Here is an 18,892-nt window from a genome sequence, read left to right on the forward strand (position 1 = left end):
GTATATCTCGGAGGTCATACGGTCGTGTGCAAGAGGCCCTACACTGATGATCTACTGTAGATCCGCGGCCTTCTCCCTGCTCACCAAGCACACTGCCGTACATTATATAGCGGCTGTGCTTGGTATCGTACTCAGTCTTATTCACTTCAATGGGGCTGAGCTGCACCTAGGCCATGTGACCGATGAATGTGACGTCACTGGCCTACGGAAAGCTGAGAGAAGGCAGCTGCACTTCTGCAAGCACAGGTGATCGGAGGGGGTCCCAGGTGTCAGACCCCCACAGATCAGACACTGATGACCTATCCAGAGGATAGGTCATCAGTATAAAAGTCTTGGAAAACCTTTTTACCTTGTCAATTTTTGAGGCAGATTCCACTGAGTCCGCGGCAGGTAGCCACACACACACACGTTAGCCCCATTTGAATGAACAGTTTGAAGTCATGATCTGGGCAGAAATCCAAGCCTCTGATCTCTGCCGCAGATTGCATGGTTGATTTTTCAACATGAAAAATCAGCTGTGTGAACATGCCCTAATAACTGACTAACATCTTTACCTTTGTTATTAATAATAAAAATGATAAATCTAATCAGAGTAACATCTTCTGGATAAACAGTTTGTGTTATATGCATTAACATTCAATTCTATGAACATGAACCTAAACAGGAAACTATAAGAGCTATGCCACAAACATTCCTGTAATGAGTAATTGTTAGGAGTGGCTATAAAACATTTTCCTGTACAAACATGAAGATATTGATATATTATGGTGCATTTGCATCTAAGCCTTCACGTGATATTGTTGATGTAAAGATTGCTGAAAAGTGTGTTATCAGATATGTATTATTAAGTAAAGAATTTGTGTGTGCAAATATATTGAAAAGTGGCGATGTGTTCTGCATCATGTGGATCAGATGCAATGACTCACATCGGTCTGGTAATGTAGAGGTTAAATGATACAGCATCCTTAGAAGGGCTCCAGCTCTAGTCGTATACAGTGGGCGGGTGAGGGTGGATAGAGGGGGTTGCTGCTGCACAAACTTCCTGAAGTTGACAGGACAACGTGGTTTGCTATACAAGGCACTGGCAGCTATCTCACCAAGCAGACACTGTGCAGAGTCATTGACTATACTCCACAATGATGGGGAGGAACATGATCCTGCTCTTTCTTCTGAGCTGGCCTTTCCTGGCTCTCATAGTACTGGCCACTCACCTGAACGTACCTGAGAAACATCACCACAAGGTGCAGCATGGACGCTGCAGCTACACTTTCCTCCTCCCTGAGATTGACAGCTGCCACTCACCCCCTTCTGACTACCAGGTGGCCAACTCCTTACAAAGGGATGCACCTGCCGTGGATGACCACCAGTGGCCTATCAACAGGATACGGGAACTGGAGAATATCATGGAGAACAACACACAGTGGCTGCTAAAGGTAGGAGCTGAATTTATACATTGTATTCCTTAAGATGCAATGAAATACTAATACGGAAATGAAGCCACTTGCTGTTTGTACATAGTTTTACAGTAAAATTTGCTATCATTTGGCTCAGGCTACTTTCACACTTGCGGCAGAGAGATCCGCCAAGCAGTTCCGTCGCCGGAACTGCCTGCCGGATCAGGCAAAATGTATGTCAACTGATCCTGATCAGTCGAAAAAATGCATTGAAATGCCGGATCCGTCTTTCCGGTGTCATCCGACAAAACGGATCCGGCATTTATTTTTTTCACCTTTCTTTCAGTCTGCGCATGCGCAGACCGGAAGGACGGATCCGGCATTCCGGTATTCTGAATGCCGGATCCGGCACTAATACATTTCTATGGGAAAAAATGCCGGATCCGGCATTCAGGCAAGTCTTCAGTTTTTTTTCGCCGGAGATAAAACCGTAGCATGCTGCGGTATTCTCTCCGTCCTGATCAGTCAAAACGACTGAACTGAAGACATCCTGATGCCTCCTGAACGGATTTCTCTCCATTCAGAATGCATGGGGATAGAACTGATCAGTTCTTTTCCGGTATAGAGCCCCTGTGACGGAACTCTATGCCGGAAATGAAAAACGCAAGTGTGAAAGTACCCTCAGATAGGTTTACGACTTTGCAAACCATCTTGAGCAGGCTGAAATGGGTTCCCTAGATCTGTGATAGTACCAGCTGTTGTAAAACTACCACTCCCAAGATGTACACTTGCTTGGCTGTTCCCAGAAATGAATGGAGCATACTGGGAGTCGTAGTTTCACCACAGATGGAGTGCCGGAGATTAGCCATCACTGCATCATGTTGTTGCTGTGTTCTGGGGAATTCCTCATCAAGATTCAGGGGTTCACAGTTCCTTTGAGCCCTGGCAGCAAAACATTATCCTTTACCTGCCTGGCATGACTTCCTGAGCAACACAAGAGAATTCGTTTTCACCACTGGTTTAAAATCACATCCAATATGGTGCGTCATTTCATTATGCACATTCAAAATTGATTTCAAAGTATGTTAGATTTTTTATTACAAAATGCCTATTTTGCATGTTCACCTTTGTTATGTAGTTGTTCCTTAAAACTATACGTTGTGTGATACCAGAATAGGTACAGCATGTCAATGTCTACACATACTGTACTATACATTATATAGTAATAATAAAATCCCACGCATGTAACTCTGCAATGTGTTACAGTCAGGCTTTGTATTAATGACATGTTTGAGACACTTATGAATGACAATGTCTAGGCATCTAAAAGTAAAGTGCATCTGCGACTAGAATGACAAAGATATGAGCTGAGCATTCTCGGCAGTGCTGGAAACGTATTTCTTTAGGTGCATTATGCATGTATTTAAAGGGGTTTTGCCATCTCAGACAATGGGGGCATATCGCAGAGGTGGGACCCGCACCTACAATGAGAACGGAGCGGGGAAACGACCGGAGGGCGCACTGCGCATGCACAGCCGCCCTCCATTCATTTCTATGGGGCCGCCAAAAATAGCAGAGCGCTGGCTTGGCTATTTCCGTCTGCCCCATAGAAATGAATGGGAGCAGGGGCCGCGCGTTCGCAGTCCGTTCCTATTCACTTCTATGGGGGCAGCGGGGAGTAGCGCTTGGTGGTGGATGGGCCCCAGCCACAGCTCTCCCCGCTCCGTTCTCGTTGTAGGTGCGGGTCCCACCTCTGGGACACGCACCTGTGAGACAATGGGGGAATATCCTAGCAATATGCCCCCATTGTATGTGATGGGAATACCCCTTTAAAGAGGACTTGTCACCTCTCCTGACATGTCTGTTTTAGTAACTATCTGCATTCACATTGTAATAACAATTCTGGAGCAAATTTTCATATATGTTATGCCATTCTTTTATTTATATATATATATTTATATATACAAGCAGAAGGACCCGGCTTTGCACAGGTATATTTCATCTATTTCATTTAATGTTTCTGTGTGTTGTTAAAAGATATCAACAGTATCCCCCATAACAGTGACCTCTACAGCACCCCGCCCCACTGTCTGCTGAGCTGTGTATTTAATCCTATCCTGTGTGATATTGTCTGCTGAGCTGTGTATCTAATCCTATCCTGTGTGATACTGCCTGCTGAGGTATGTATCTAATCCTATTCTGTGTGATACTGTCTGCTGAGCTGTGTATCTAATATCCTATCCTATGTGATACTGCCTGCTGAGGTATGTATCTAATCCTATTCTGTGTGATACTGCCTGCTGAGCTGTGTATCTAATATCCTATCCTATGTGATACTGCCTGCTGAGGTATGTATCTAATCCTATGCTGTGTGATGCTGTCTGCTGAGCTGTGTATCTAATCCTATCCTGTGTGATACTGTCTGCTGAGCTGTATCTAATATCCTATGTGATACTGCCTGCAGAGGTATGTATCTAATCCTATGCTGTGTGATGCTGTCTGCTGAGCTGTGTATCTAATCCTATCCTGTGTGATACTGTCTGCTGAGCTGTATCTAATATCCTATGTGATACTGCCTGCAGAGGTATATATCTAATCCTATGCTGTGTGATGCTGTCTGCTGAGCTGTGTATCTAATCCTATCCTGTGTGATATTGTCTGCTGAGCTGTATCTAATATCCTATGTGATACTGCCTGCTGAGCTATGTATCCAATTATGTCATGTGTGATACTGTCTGCTGAGCTGTGTATCCAATTATGTCATGTGTGATGCTGTCTGCTGAGCTGTGTATCTAATCCTATCATGTGTGATATTGTCTGTTGACCCATTCCCCCCCACCCCATTATTGGTAATTATTTCATAAACTTCTAGCAGGAATAATAGATGAATGGAACAACATAAAGGTACGTGAAAAAATGCTCCAGGCTTATTATTACATGGGGGAATGCAAGTAATAATTAAAGCAGACATGTTGAGAGAGGTGACAGGTCCTGGTCATCTCCCTTATCAATACATTATACAAATAAATGTATTTGAGGTCTCTCAGTTGATCAGATACTGGTGACTTCCTGTTTATGGGCAAATTTGGAGAGATTTGGGAGCTATCATGCGGATGACCAGCTTTATATTTATGTGACATGTTCTCAATATACAAGTTACCCAAAACAGAATGTAAAACATTTCTAAATACTGTGTTTTCTAAGATCAACCCTTTGGTTTCTTAATTGCTATATTGAAAATCACATGTAAAAGCTTAAAAGTATGTATGCTGTATGTGATTTTTATTTGAAACCTTTTTGGAATTTTTTCCAAGATCTGAATCTTTAACCCCTTAGTAACCAGCCTGTTCTGGGCCTTACTGACCAAGCATTTTTCTTCTTTTTTTCATCATTGGATTCCAAGAGCTATAACTTTTTTATTTTTCCGTCTATGTAGCTATATCAGGGCTTGTTTTTTACAGGATGAGTTGTAATTTTTAATTGTGTCATTTTGGGGTACACATAACTTTCTGATTAACTTTTATTAACTCTTTCTGGGAGGGAAATGGGGAAAAACAGCAATTTTTTTGTATAAATAACATAATATCTTTATTCTCTGGGTCAGTACAATTACAAGGAAACCAAATACATATATATATTTTTTTCCGTTTTACTAATTTTTGAATCACTGCTTCCCAAGAACCATAAGGTCTCTTTTACACGGGCGTCATGTTTTTGGCCCGGATAAGATGCGGGTGCGTTGCGGGAAAATGCACGATTTTTCCGCGCGAGTGCAAAACATTGTAATGCGTTTTGCACGCGCGTGAGAAAAATCGCCATGTTTGGTACCCAAACCCGAACTTCTTCACAGAAGTTCGGGTTTGGGATCGGGGTTGTGTAGATTGTATTATTTTCCCTTATAACATGGTTATAAGCGAAAATAATAGCATTCTTAATACTGAATGCATAGTAAAATAGCGCTGGAGGGGTTAAAAAAATTATTTAACTCACCTTAATCCACTTGATCGCGCAGCCCGGCTTCTCTTCTGTCTTCTTCTTTGAGGAATAGGACCTTTGATGATGTCACTGCGCTCATCACATGGTCCATCACATGATCTGAAGGATGTGACGGACCATGTGATGAGCGCAGTGACGTCATCAAAGGTCCTTTTCCTGTGCACAGCAAATAAAAAGACAGAAGAGAAGCCGGGCTGTGTGATCAAGTGGATTAAGGTGAGTTATATTATATATATTTTTTTTTTAACCCATCCAGCCCTATTGTACTATGCATTCTGTATTAAGAATGCTATTATTTTTCCCTTATAACCATGTTATAAGGGAAAATAATAATGATCGGGTCTTCACCCCGATCGTCTCCTAGCAACCATGCGTGAAAATCCCACCGCATCCGCACTTGCTTGCGGATGCTTGCGATTTTCACGCAGCCCCATTAACTTCTATGGGGCCTGCGTTGCGTGAAAAACACAGAATATAGAACATGCTGCGATTTTCACGCAACGCACAAGTGATGCGTGAAAATCACTGCTCATGTGCACAGCCCCATAGAAATTAATGGGTCCGGATTCAGTGCGGGTGCAATGCGTTCACGTCACGCATTGCACCCGCGCGGAAAACTCGCTCGTGTGAAAGGGGCCTAACTTTTTTCTTTTTATAGAGTTGTATGAGGGCTTGATTATTGCAGTTGGACTAGTTTTCATTGGTATAATTTTGGGGTAAATTACGCTTTTTTGATCGCTTGTTATTAATTTTTTTCAGTGGCGACTAACAATTTTGCCATATTTTTTTATGATGATATTTGTGTAGTGCGGGTCGGTACAGATGTGGCAATACCAAACATGTGGGGGAGATTTTATTTTTGCAATTTTTTTCATTAAAAATGTATTTTCAATGGAAAAATAAAGCATATTTATTTTTTATTGGAATTTTTTTATAAAAAAAATAAATAAAATTTTACTTTTTTTTTACCACTCAATAGGACTATAACAAGCAATACTTAGATTGATTTTAAAATCCAATGCACTATCCCTATAGTGCATTACATTTTAATGTCAGTGCCATACTGACATTGACCAGCAGACTGCGCCAGAGAAGCGCAGCCTGCTGGTAAACACTGAAGGCTGGCTTGGGGCCAATACCAGGCCTCAGCCAGCCTTTACACACAGCGGCACCCCACGGTTGGAAGACAGAGGGAGTCCGGCAGGAGCACAGCCTAAGGCCCCTTAGTGACCGCCATTAAAAGGAATATTGGTGGTCACTTAGAGGTTAAAAAAATAAAATCTTCTTATACAGTACGTAATTAGTACAATTGTAGTGCTGTTGAGAGCCACACCAGTATCCCCCAGCCCAGGCTCGGACTGGCCCACAGGGGTACAAGTGAATCCTACAACATGATAGATTATTAAAGAAACTCCCCAGTTTATTATTATAGACACGATCAGAGCTGAGATGTCTTCAAGGTATAGAGGAAAGCTACCAGTGTCCTCTTTTCCCCAGGACCTACCTTCTCAAAGTTGTTGCAGGGACCCCCATATTTAATCATCTGGTAGCACCTTGCTACTGTGTGAGCAGGTAATACTTGAATGTATCCATACAGTGGGCCCCCAAAATAAATTTTACTGTTAGGCCCTAGGCACCCCAGTCCGATACTGATCATAGTAATGCCCTTAGCAGGACAAACAATGTGTCTCTACATCAGTGCATGAAGTTGACACAGAGACACTTAGGCCTCTTTCACACGGGCGTTGCGGGAAAATGTGCGGGTGCGTTGCGGGAACACCCGCGATTTTTCCGCGCGAGTGCAAAACATTGTAATGCGTTTTGCACTCGCGTGAGAAAAATCGTGCATGTTTGGTACCCAAACCCGAACTTCTTCACAGAAGTTCGGGCTTGGGATCGGTGTTCTGTAGATTGTATTATTTTCCCTTATAACATGGAAAATAATAGCCTTCTGAATACAGAATGCATAGTAAAACAGCGCTGGAGGGGTTAAAAAATAAATTAATAATAATTTAACTCACCTTAATCTACTTGATCGCGTAGCCCGGCATCTCCTTCTGTCTCCTTTACTGAACAGGACCTGTGGTGAGCATTCATTATAGGTCAAGGACCTTTGATGACGTCACTCCGGTCATCACATGGTACATCACATGATCTTTTACCATGGTGATTCACCATGGTAAAAGATCATGTGACGTACCATGTGATGACCGGAGTGACGTCATCAAAGGTCCTTGACCTACACTCACCTAAAGAATTATTAGGAACACCATAATACGGTGTTGGACCCCCTTTTGCCTTCAGAACTGCCTTAATTCTACGTGGCATTGATTCAACAAGGTGCTGATAGCATTCTTTAGAAATGTTGGCCCATATTGATAGGATAGCATCTTGCAGTTGATGGAGATTTGAGGGATGCACATCCAGGGCACGAAGCTCCCGTTCCACCACATCCCAAAGATGCTCTATTGGGTTGAGATCTGGTGACTGTGGGGGCCATTTTAGTACAGTGAACTCATTGTCATGTCCAAGAAACCAATTTGAAATGATTCGAGCTTTGTGACATGGTGCATTATCCTGCTGGAAGTAGCCATCAGAGGATGGATACATGTTCTCATTCTGTTTACGCCAAATTTGGACTCTACCATTTGAATGTCTCAACAGAAATCGAGACTCATCAGACCAGGCAACATTTTTCCAGTCTTCAACAGTCCAATTTTGGTGAGCTCGTGCAAATTGTAGCCTCTTTTTCCTATTTGTAGTGGAGATGAGTGGTACCCGGTGGGGTCTTCTGCTGTTGTAGCCCATCCGCCTCAAGGGTGTGCGTGTTGTGGCTTCACAAATGCTTTGCTGCATACCTCTGTTGTAACAAGTGGTTATTTCAGTCAACGTTGCTCTTCTATCAGCTTGAATCAGTCGGCCCATTCTCCTCTGACCTCTAGCATCCACAAGGCATTTTTGCCCACAGGACTACCGCATACTGGATGTTTTTCCCTTTTCACACCATTCTTTGTAAACCATAGAAATGATTGTGCGTGAAAATCCCAGTAACTGAGCAGATTGTAAAATACTCAGACCGGCCCGTCTGGCACCAACAACCATGCCATGCTCAAAATTGCTTAAATCACCTTTCTTTCCCATTCTGACATTCAGTTTGGAGTTCAGGAGATTGTCTTGACCAGGACCACACCCCTAAATGCATTGAAGCAACTGCCATGTGATTGGTTGACTAGATAATTGCATTAATGAGAAATAGAACAGGTGTTCCTAATAATTCTTTAGGTAAGTGTATAATGAATGCTCACCACAGGTCCTATTCAACAAAGGAGACAGAAGGAGATGCCGGCTACGCGATCAAGTGGACTAAGGTGAGTTAAATTTTTTTTTACGTTTTTTTTAACCTCTCCAGCGCTAGTTTACTATGCATTCTGTATTCAGAATGCTATTATTTTCCCTTATAACCATGTTATAAGGGAAAATAATAATGATCGGGTCTCCATCCCGATCGTGTCCTAGTAACCATGCGTGAAAATCGCACCGCATCCGCACTTGCTTGCGGATGCTTGCAATTTTCACGCAACCCCATTCACTTTTATGGGGCCTGCGTTGCGTGAAAAACGCTGAATATAGAGCATGCTGCGATTTTCACGCAACGCACAAGTGATGCGTGAAAATCACCGCTCATGTGAACAGCCCCATAGAAATAAATGGGTCGGTATTTAGTGCGGGTGCAATGCGTTCACCTCACGCATCGCATCCGCGCGGAATACTCGCCCGTGTGAAAGGGGCCTTACTGTACCTGAGTGCACAAAGCAGGGCATGGCGGCGTTACACTGTGTCGGTGACTGAGAAGGTGAAGATTCAGGTTCATCTGCAGAGCTGAGAGAGTAAAACACTGCATCAGAACTGGGGGTTCAGCACTGGAAATGAGGGGTTCACTTCACACCAAAAACACAATTTACTGACAGCACAGTGACTTCTGATCTAACTTCATAGTTTCCGCAGAAGTCACTCTCATCAACCTCTACGCTGTCACTTGCAAGTTGCTCCTGGTAACCACGGGCGAATCTAGAGTTCATCTCGGTCAGGAGTGGAACGTAGAGACAAAAGAAAAGGTGTGGGGGGCGCACAATAGGGTAGTATATTCAGTACAAACTTAATTGTTAAGCAAGTAGAGGTGCTCACCTTTTTAGGTTGTGCAATAATAGACACAACTCTATTGTAGGTATGTAGGTGTATAGAGACCTTTCGGATCCGTGAATGCAGCCGCAGAAGAGGTATCTTTGGGATTCCCAATCCCCCAAAGGATACTTGTAGAAAAAGGGGTTTCTGATCAGGCGCAAAATCACAGGCTCCAATATGTCTCTTATGGGTGAATCTTCTTCTCTTACTGATAACCTGATGAAGGGGACATTTTGAGCCCTGAAACGCGTTGTTCTATACATCTTCATCTTTTATGTAATTAAAGAAGATTCACCCATAAGAGACGTATTGGAGCCTGTGATTTTGCGCCTGATCAGAAACCACTTTTTCTACTTGCAAGTTGCTTGCAAAGGAATGAAACATGGTACAGGACACTAAAGTTTCTCTGCTGGGCGCTAGGCAAGCCAATCAGCAGCAGGCTCTGCAAGCACTGATAATGCTGATTGGCCAGCCCAACGCCCAGCAGCAAGACAACATAGAGCGCTAGTCGGGACTCCAGCGGGTGCAGCGCTAGCCAGTTATTGTGTGCTGAGTAAAGGGGAGACTCAAGGACCAGACAGAGGGAGCAGGGAGCAGGAAAGCAGAGCCTGAGCCCCAGACATGGACTCAATACAGGGCCAAGAATTAAAGGGGTTGTCCCACGAAAAATATTCTACAGTTTTCAAACCAGCACCTGGATCTGAATACTTTTGTAATTGCATGCAATTGAAAATTTAGCATAGCCACTGAGTTTTAAAAAAAATCCAGCTGTATTTTGCCACCTGCTGTTTGTTGTTTTCTTATTTCTTTGACCTGCTTACTGAGAAGGCCGCACATGCTCAGTTTCATCCTGCAACTGCCTCCTGAGCTGTGATAGGTAGAGCTGAGACACGCCCCCTGAGCTGCAGCAGAAAAGACACTCCCCTTGAGCTGTCAGCTTGATATAAATCTAGCAGAGCAATGAATGGGGAGATCTCTGGATCCATGTGAGGTACAGGGCTGGTTCTAGCTTTGTTAGAAAGAGATTGTCATGCACTATATGATGTCTGATTTGAATTTTTTACATTAGTCATGGGTAGAGATGAGTGAATCGAAGCTGATGAAGTGGATTTCGATCCGAATTTCAGGAATTATTTGATTCGCACCAAATCAGAATTTCCTCACACTTTGAGTTAACTAATCACATTTTTTCCTAAAATGGCTGCTGCATATGTTAGGACATGAAGCAAGGAAGGGATCACCCACAATGCCATGCATGTAGCTAATCAGCAGCCAACCAGCCCTGTGATGTTAAAGCCCTTTAAAAGATTCTGCCATTTTCCAATGTACTTAGTGCAGTGAGAGACGTTAGCAGGCGCTAGGGACAGTGCTAGGAAAGACTTCAAAACGTATATTTTGCTCAATAGAAGTTCAGGGAAAGAGCATTAGAAGTGTAGGGAAAGGATAGGGAGGAATTATTCCACAGTATTGAAGCAGAACAGGGTCCAATAGGGGTGTTTACAGCCTGGGTAATAGGAATAATCCTATTACACCTTGCTGCACCGACTGCAGATCCAAATTGCCATTATACTGCTGCTCATTTCAGGCTTGCAATACCTCTGTAATTCCAGCAAACTGTTCTTGTTATTGGGGTCTTATTAGCTGTGTATTAGTGGGGAAAAAAAGGGGCTTATTAGCCGTTGTGTGTTGAAGTGAGAAAATTACAGCCCTTTTTGGCGTGTATTAGTGGCAAAAAAATAAATATTATTTGCCGTTCAGTGGTGAAGTTCCATTGTACTACAGCCATTTACGGGGTGTATTAATAGGATAGATTGGTGCGTCCTATTAGCCGTTCTTTGGTGAATTTTGATTGTATATTATTATTTTTTGGGGGTATATTAATAGGAAAAAGAATACGTCTTATTAGCCGGTCTTATAACCGACATTGTTATACTGCCATTGTTGGGGTGTATTAATGGGAAAAATAAGTATGTGTTATTAGCCGTCCTGCGGTGAATTTACATTGTCATACAGACATTGTTGCACTGTATTAATAGCAAAAATAAGTATGTGTTATTAGCCATTCTGCAGTGAATTTACATTGTCATTCAGTGTTGAAATTTGTTTGTGATGCAGCCTTTTTGGGGAAAATTGGTTGGTGAATGTAGACTTTCTTCTGTAGGGACTGAGTAATTGCGTCGATTAGCCAGTCAGTAGTGACATTTGTTTGTGATACAGCCTTTTTTGGGAAAATTGGTCGGTAGCTGTAACTACGGTCAAGGACAATATATGTCCTTTACGGCCCACTGGGTAAATGTGGTTCCTGCCCAGCCACACCAGCAACTTGGCCAGGTGACGCCGCTTCCGCCTCCACATTCTCACGCTGTTGGTCCTGCGACAATGTCCGCCTCTGCCTCCTCATCCTTCACCGTGTCCTCAGCCTCCACTGCAGGAACAATTCACAGTGCTCCTCCAGCATACCACATGTGCAGGGCACGGCGGTGTCACGCTGTTCTACACCTCATTTGCCTGGGCGAACTGAGTCACACAGGGGAGGAACTGCTCCGTGTCCTTCATCAAGAAATCTATTCCTGTCTCTCTCTGCAACAACTCAAAATCGGAACCATGGTGACCTACAACGGGAAGAAAATGGTGTCGGCGCTGCGTCAAGGAGGGCTGAGCCATGCGCCCTGCATGGCACACGTGCTCAATCTGGTTGTAAAGCGGTTCCTGAAGTCTTCCACCCATCTGCAAGACATCCTAAAAATGGCCAGGAAACTTTGCATGCACTTCAACCACCCGTACACTGCCAAGCACACCCTCCTTGAGCGTCCCCCAACATAGGCTGATATGCGACGTTTCCACCCGTTGGAATTCCACTCTCCATATGTTGGAGACTATACGAACAGAGAAAGGCCATAAACGATTTCTTGATGATCCAAGCAGACAGAGGTACTCCTCTATGTAACTTCGATGCTAGCCAGTGACAGCTCATGCGTTACACCTGCCGTTTGCTCGTGCCCTTTGAGGAGGCTACTTTATTTGTCAGTCGCCAGGACTACGGGATGAACAACATCATTCCACTGATTCATATCCTGGAAAAGATGCTGGTAAATCTATCTGGTCAGGGGAATGGAGACGTGGCGCCTACATCTCATGGCCACATGTGCCCTGTGGGGGCTAAACTAGAGGAGGAGGAGGACATTGGAGCAAAAGCAATATGTAGTGAAATGGGTGGTTTTTCTACACAGGTGACAGGAAAGGAGGAGCAGGAGCAGCAGTGGAGATGGAGGCAGGGAGTTCCTCCGAGTCACTTGCGCAAACGGCCCGATGCATGCTCACTTACTTGTAGTGACAGCTGAATTGTCACCATTTGCCAGAGGGATGACTACTGGCTCTCCACCATGTTAGATCCTCGCTAACGGTCCAAAATGGGGGCCTTTTTTACACCCGCTGAGAGGGGGACAAACTGAACTACTATAGAGACATTCTATGTAGTCAGTTAGTCGCTGACTATCTGCGCCATCGTCCATCCTCTCGCAGGTCTGAGCGGGGGGCCCTCTTGGCTCACATTCCTTTGCCATGGCTGCTGTGGCAGGGTGGGAGGAGGGGGTAGGAGCAGTTCCAGCTCCATCAGCAGCACTTTGAATCTAGAGTCGCTGATGAGCAGCTTTCTTCACCCATCTAGTGAAGAAACTACTCACCAGAAGCAGCAGCAGCAGCTAGATCTGGAGCAGGACCTGAACCAGCAGGTGGTGGCATACTTGAACTGCACCCTGCCACCCCACATTGAAGATCTGCTGGACTACTAGACAGCCAAACTGTGGCCGTAACTGGCAGAGTTTGTCCTGGAAAAGCTGTCCTGCCTGGCCAGTGCAACGGGGGCCATAGTTACCGCAAGAAGAACTCCCCTGTCCAAAATATGGAGAGACTGACCTTTGTCTAGATGAATCAGTCGTGAAACAGCCAGGATTTCCACCCACCAATGCCTGATGCATCATCCATGGTGCCACACCAACACTTTGACAAAAGAGATTGGTTTCTTCTGGCTACCTGCCTCAGATACTATTCTGATGCTGCCCTCCACCTTATGTCATACATCTGATGTCAAGTGCTCCTTCTTTCACCCACCATCTTCAGCTGGTACTGGTATTGCCACCCACCTCCTCACTCTGAGGTCTCCTGATGCTGCTGCCACCTCCACACTATGTCACCTTGCTACTCTGTGATCTCCTGATGCTTTTGCCACCTCCACACTATGTTACCTTGCCACTCTCCTGATGCTGCTGCCACCTCCACACTATGTCACCTTGTCACTCTGTGGCCTCCTGATGCTGCTGCCACCTCCACACTTTGTCATTGTGCCACTCTGTGGTCTCCTCATGCTGCTGCTGCCACCTCCACATTCTGTCATTGTGCCACTCTTTGGCCTCCTGATGCTGCTGCTGCCACCTCCACACTCTGTCATTGTACCACCCTCTGACCTCCTCCTGATGCTGCTGCCCCCTCCACACTCTGTCATTGTGCCACTCTGTGGCCCCCTGATGCTGCTGCCACCGCCACAATGTCATTGTGCCACCCTGTGGCCTCCTCCTTATGCTGCTGCCACCTCCACACTCTGTCATTGTGCCACTCTGTGGCCCCCTGATGCTGCTGCCACCGCCTCAATGTCATTGTGCCACTCTGTGACCTCCTCCTGATGCTGCTGCTACCTCCACACTCTGTCATTGTGCCACTCTGTGGCCTCCTGATGCTGCTGCTGCTGCCACCTCCACACTGTCATTGTGCCACCCTGTGGCCTCCTCCTGATGCTGCTGCTGCCACCTCCACACTCTGTCATTGTGCCACTCTGTGGCCCCCTGATGCTGCTGCCACCGCCACAATGTCATTGTGCCACTCTGTGGCCTCCTCCTGATGCTGCTGATACCTCCACACTCTGTCATTGTGCCACTCTGTGGCCTCCTGATGCTGCTGCCACCTCCACACTGTCATTGTGCCACTCCGTGGCCTCCTCCTGATGATGCTGCTGCCACCTCCAGACTCTGTCATTGGGCCACTCCGGGGTCTCCTCATGCTGCTTTTACCTCACCACTACGTTATAGGGACTTCTCATGCTGTTCCCACCCTTCCCACTTCATGACTGGGCCACTATTTTGCTTTTCGGCCTGGCTGACATCATCATTTATTTGACCCTTCTTCTGATCTGTCAGAAGGAAGGAAAAATGAGACGCATAACGGATCCTGTCTATGTAACAGCTGTAAGGCCTGCATAACATGGTTCCTATTTTGAATCAGAATTGGCTAATGATTTGGTAGCCTAAAGCAGGAGTGGGTATAAAAAGCAGAAGACATGCAAATATTCCATTCACCTGTCATCTCTGTTTAGGATCCACTCCAGTTTTTTTGGCTTTAGCAATACTGATGGATTACTGACCAAATGCTGACCAAGTAAAGGCAGATGCTCCACAGACAGGATCCATTTTTTGGGGGTTATTGTTCTGACGGATCAGAGGAAGGGCAAAATAATCAGTGATGTCAACACAAACTTACTGCTGACACCCACTCCACTCTATCAGGGGGGCTCTACTTGTATAAGCGTTTAATAGAACAGGTTCTGTAGACATCTTAGTGGAATCAGCTGGCAACGGTGTAAAAGGAGTGCGCTCTTTCAGGCTATAGTAGGATCTTGTGCCTCTGCACGGTTCTTTATACCTGGCGCTAACATTGACCTGTAAGGCTGAGTTAACACTTGAGTTATTTGGCCAGTTTTGGACCCGTAACTGCCCAAATAAGTGAAGTGTGCAGTGATTCTAAAAGCGACACCTGTCATCTACATACTGACTCACAGTATTGTTTCAGTATCACAGCAGACTCCCTATGCGTGTTACTGCAAGGCACAGTGTTCTACACCACTATAAAGGCTGTCTGCAGCCAGGAAATAGCCGTTTTTTAACGCAATTCGTCATGAATAAATTCAGAGCAAAATTTTTTCAGAAAATTTGCAGAACTGGCCGAATCGAATTTTTTAGAAATTCGCTCATCTCTATGGTCATGGGATAATCCCTTTAAGTGTAATTATCTAAGACTGGGCCCCCTTCCTCCACCATAGCAGCTGCGTGGTCTGCCAGTAGAATCTGTATAAGGCCCCATGCACACAACCATATCCGTTTTGCAGTCTGCAAACCGTGAATCTACAAAAAATATGGATGTGGACCATGTTACATCCGCATTTTTTGCAGACCCACTGACTTGGGTATGTGGTCTGGAGATAGTTTCTGTCAATACAGAATATCTGGGACTACCACTGACCATGAGAACTGGATCCTGTGTCCCCTTATGAATGAAGTGGCAGGTCGATCATTGAATGAAGCAGAAGGGAAAATGGTTGACCTACCATTCCATTTCTTTGATGACACAGAATCCCCATTCTCATGAACATGGGGGGCCCATCAGATTAGTTATCAGATACATATCCCCTATCCTGTAGGTAGGGGATAAAAAAAAATATCTGAGCTGCAAAACCAAGAAAGGACATCACTATTTGATCAGCAAGGGTCCGACACCCTGCACCCCCATCCAGTTGACTATGAAGTTTTATAAAGAGGGTCAGACACACCACTACTTAATATACACTGACTTTTTTGCAGCCTAGGTGGGCAAATGGGCCCACATTCCAAAGAGCACCTTTCGGATTTCACAGGGCATTTTTTACAGATTTTGATTTCAAACTACTTCTCACGCATTCGGGCCCCTAAAATGCCAGGGCAGTATAACTACCCCACAAGTGACCCCATTTTGGAAAGAAGACACCCATGCTGGGTGAGAGAAATATCTCGGTCAAATGCCAACTTTGTATAAAAAAAATGGGAAAAGTTGTATTTTGCCGAGATATTTCTCTCACCCAGCATGGGTGTCTTCTTTCCAAAATGGGGTCACTTGTGGGGTAGTTATACTGCCCTGGCATTTTAGGGGCCCGAATGCGTGAGAAGTAGTTTGAAATCAAAATCTGTAAAAAATGCCCTGTGAAATCCGAAAGGTGCTCTTTGGAATGTGGGCCCATTTGCCCATCTAGGCTGCAAAAAAGTGTCACACATCTGGTATCGCCGTACTCAGAAGAAGTAGGGCAATGTGTTTTGGGGTGTCTTTTTACATATACCAATGCTGGGTGAGAGAAATATCTCGGCAAAAGACAACTTTTCCCATTTTTTTATACAAAGTTGGCATTTGACCAAGATATTTATCTCACCCAGTATGGGTATATGTAAAATGACACCCCAAAACACATTGCCTAACTTCTCCTGAGTACGGAGATACCACATGTGTGACACTTTTTTGCAGTCTAGATGCGCAAAGGGGCCCAAATTCCTTTTATGAGGGCATTTTTAGACATTTGGATCCCAGACTTCTTCTCACGCTTTAGGGCCCCTAAAATGCCAGGGCAGTATAAATACTCCACATGTGACCCCATTTTGGAAAGAAGACACCCCAAGGTATTTAATGAGGGGCATGGCGAGTTCATAGAATTTTTTTTTTTGGCACAAGTTAGCGGAAATTGATTTTTTTTTGTTTTTTCTCAAAAAGTCTCCCTTTCCGCTAACTTGGGACAAAAATTTCAATCTTTCATGGACTCAATATGCCCCTCACGGAATACCTTGGGGGGTCTTCTTTCCGAAATCGGGTCACATGTGGGGTATTTATACTGCCCTGGCATTTTAGGGGCCCTAAAGCGTGAGAAGAAGTCTGGAATATAAATGTCTAAAAAATTTTACGCATTTGGATTCTGTGAGGGGTATGGGGAGTTCATGTGAGATTTTATTTTTTGACAAAAGTTAGTGGAATATGAGACTTTGTAAGAAAAAAAAAAGAAAAAAATTTCCGCTAACTTGTGCCCAAAAAATGTCTGAATGGAGCCTTACAGGGGGGTGATCAATGACAGGGGGTGATCAATGACAGGGGGGTCCGATCCATGTATACGTGGATCCGTAAAAAACATACGGACGTCTGAATGGAGCCTTACAGGGGGGTGATCAATGACAGGGGGGTGATCAGGGAGTCTATATGAGGTGATCACCCCCCTGTAAGGCTCCATTCAGACATCTGTATGTGTTTTGCGGATCCGAACCATGTATCCGTGGATCCGTAAAAAAACATATGGACGTCTGAATGGAGCCTTACAGGGGGGTGATCAATGACAGGGGGGTGATCAGGGAGTCTATATGGGATGATCACCCCCCTGTCATTGATCACCCCCCTGTAAGGCTCCATTCAGACGTCCGTATGTGTTTTGCGGATCCAATCCATGTATCCGTGGATCCGTAAAAAACATACGGACGTCTGAATGGAGCCTTACAGGATGCAATAGAATAGACACAGATGGCACTCCTCGTTTCCAGAGGTCCCGGTGCACGCGTCAGGGAAAGACAGCCCGCTTGGTAATGCAGAGAAAAGACCGACACTCGAGTCGTTTTGTAGAAGATGGTTCTTTATTCATGTAGCATCAGAGGAACAGAGCAGAAAACAAGCGACACGTGTTTCAGCTCAGGTTAGAGCCTTTGTCAAGCATAATACATTTGATCAGAACATAAATTTAAATAGTGCGCCACCCTTGACGTGAAAAACGTGTTGACGTCATATTACCATGACAACCATAGTAAACATATCATTATGCGCAACAATTATCAACATTGTTGCTACATAGATCAAGCGCAGTAATTCAATACATTGTTGTAATATAGTTGCAATGGAATTACAGTGTAACTGAATATTAAATTATTATGGCAGCAACTAAATATTACATTTTTATATCCGTCAGGAAAATAAATATATAAATCCATGGAAAGAAAAAACAGAGAAAAAGAAAGAAAAAAAGAAAAAAAGGAAAGCCGACAGTATAAGACAGCCACAAGCAGCATCCATAGAAATCTCATGTTATATAGGGTTTTTCACATATAGATTAGAGCTAGCTTTGTCTTTATTTTTTCTTTTTATTTTTTCTGTGACTAAAGAGGAAAAAAATATATATATAGAAAAAGGGATAATCTTGTTATAATTATTATTTTGTATTTCACAGAAATGCTTTTAAGTCATACTCTCAATTGAGACCTCTAGGTTCCAGAGTCTGCAAAGTATGTATCCAGAAACTTTCTCGTTTTTTAAGCATGAACACTTGCTCAATAATTTGGAATCTAAGTTGTGAAACATTGTGAGAACATCTATCAAAATGAAGGGGAACTGGCAACAGCAAATTTTTCTTCCGTATAGTAGATTTATGATTGTTAAATCTGTCCTTCATTCTGGTAGATGTCTCACCAATGTATATAGGGCCACAAGGGCACTTTAAC

General features: G+C 44.3%; 1 protein-coding gene across 1 annotated transcript in view; it reads left to right on the forward strand.

The window, feature by feature from the left end:
• The first annotated feature begins 1,093 nt into the window (after positions 1-1,093).
• Positions 1,094-18,892, forward strand: part of LOC120995292 (angiopoietin-2-like) — a 107,159-nt gene continuing 89,360 nt past the window's right edge. Inside the window, exon 1 of the mRNA XM_040424395.1 lies at positions 1,094-1,433. Coding sequence (XP_040280329.1) covers positions 1,137-1,433 — 297 coding nt within the window. The 5' untranslated portion in view covers positions 1,094-1,136. The remainder of the gene's footprint in view (positions 1,434-18,892) is intronic.

The sequence above is a fragment of the Bufo bufo genome, chromosome 3, assembly GCF_905171765.1.
Source record: "Bufo bufo chromosome 3, aBufBuf1.1, whole genome shotgun sequence".
NCBI lineage: Eukaryota > Metazoa > Chordata > Amphibia > Anura > Bufonidae > Bufo > Bufo bufo.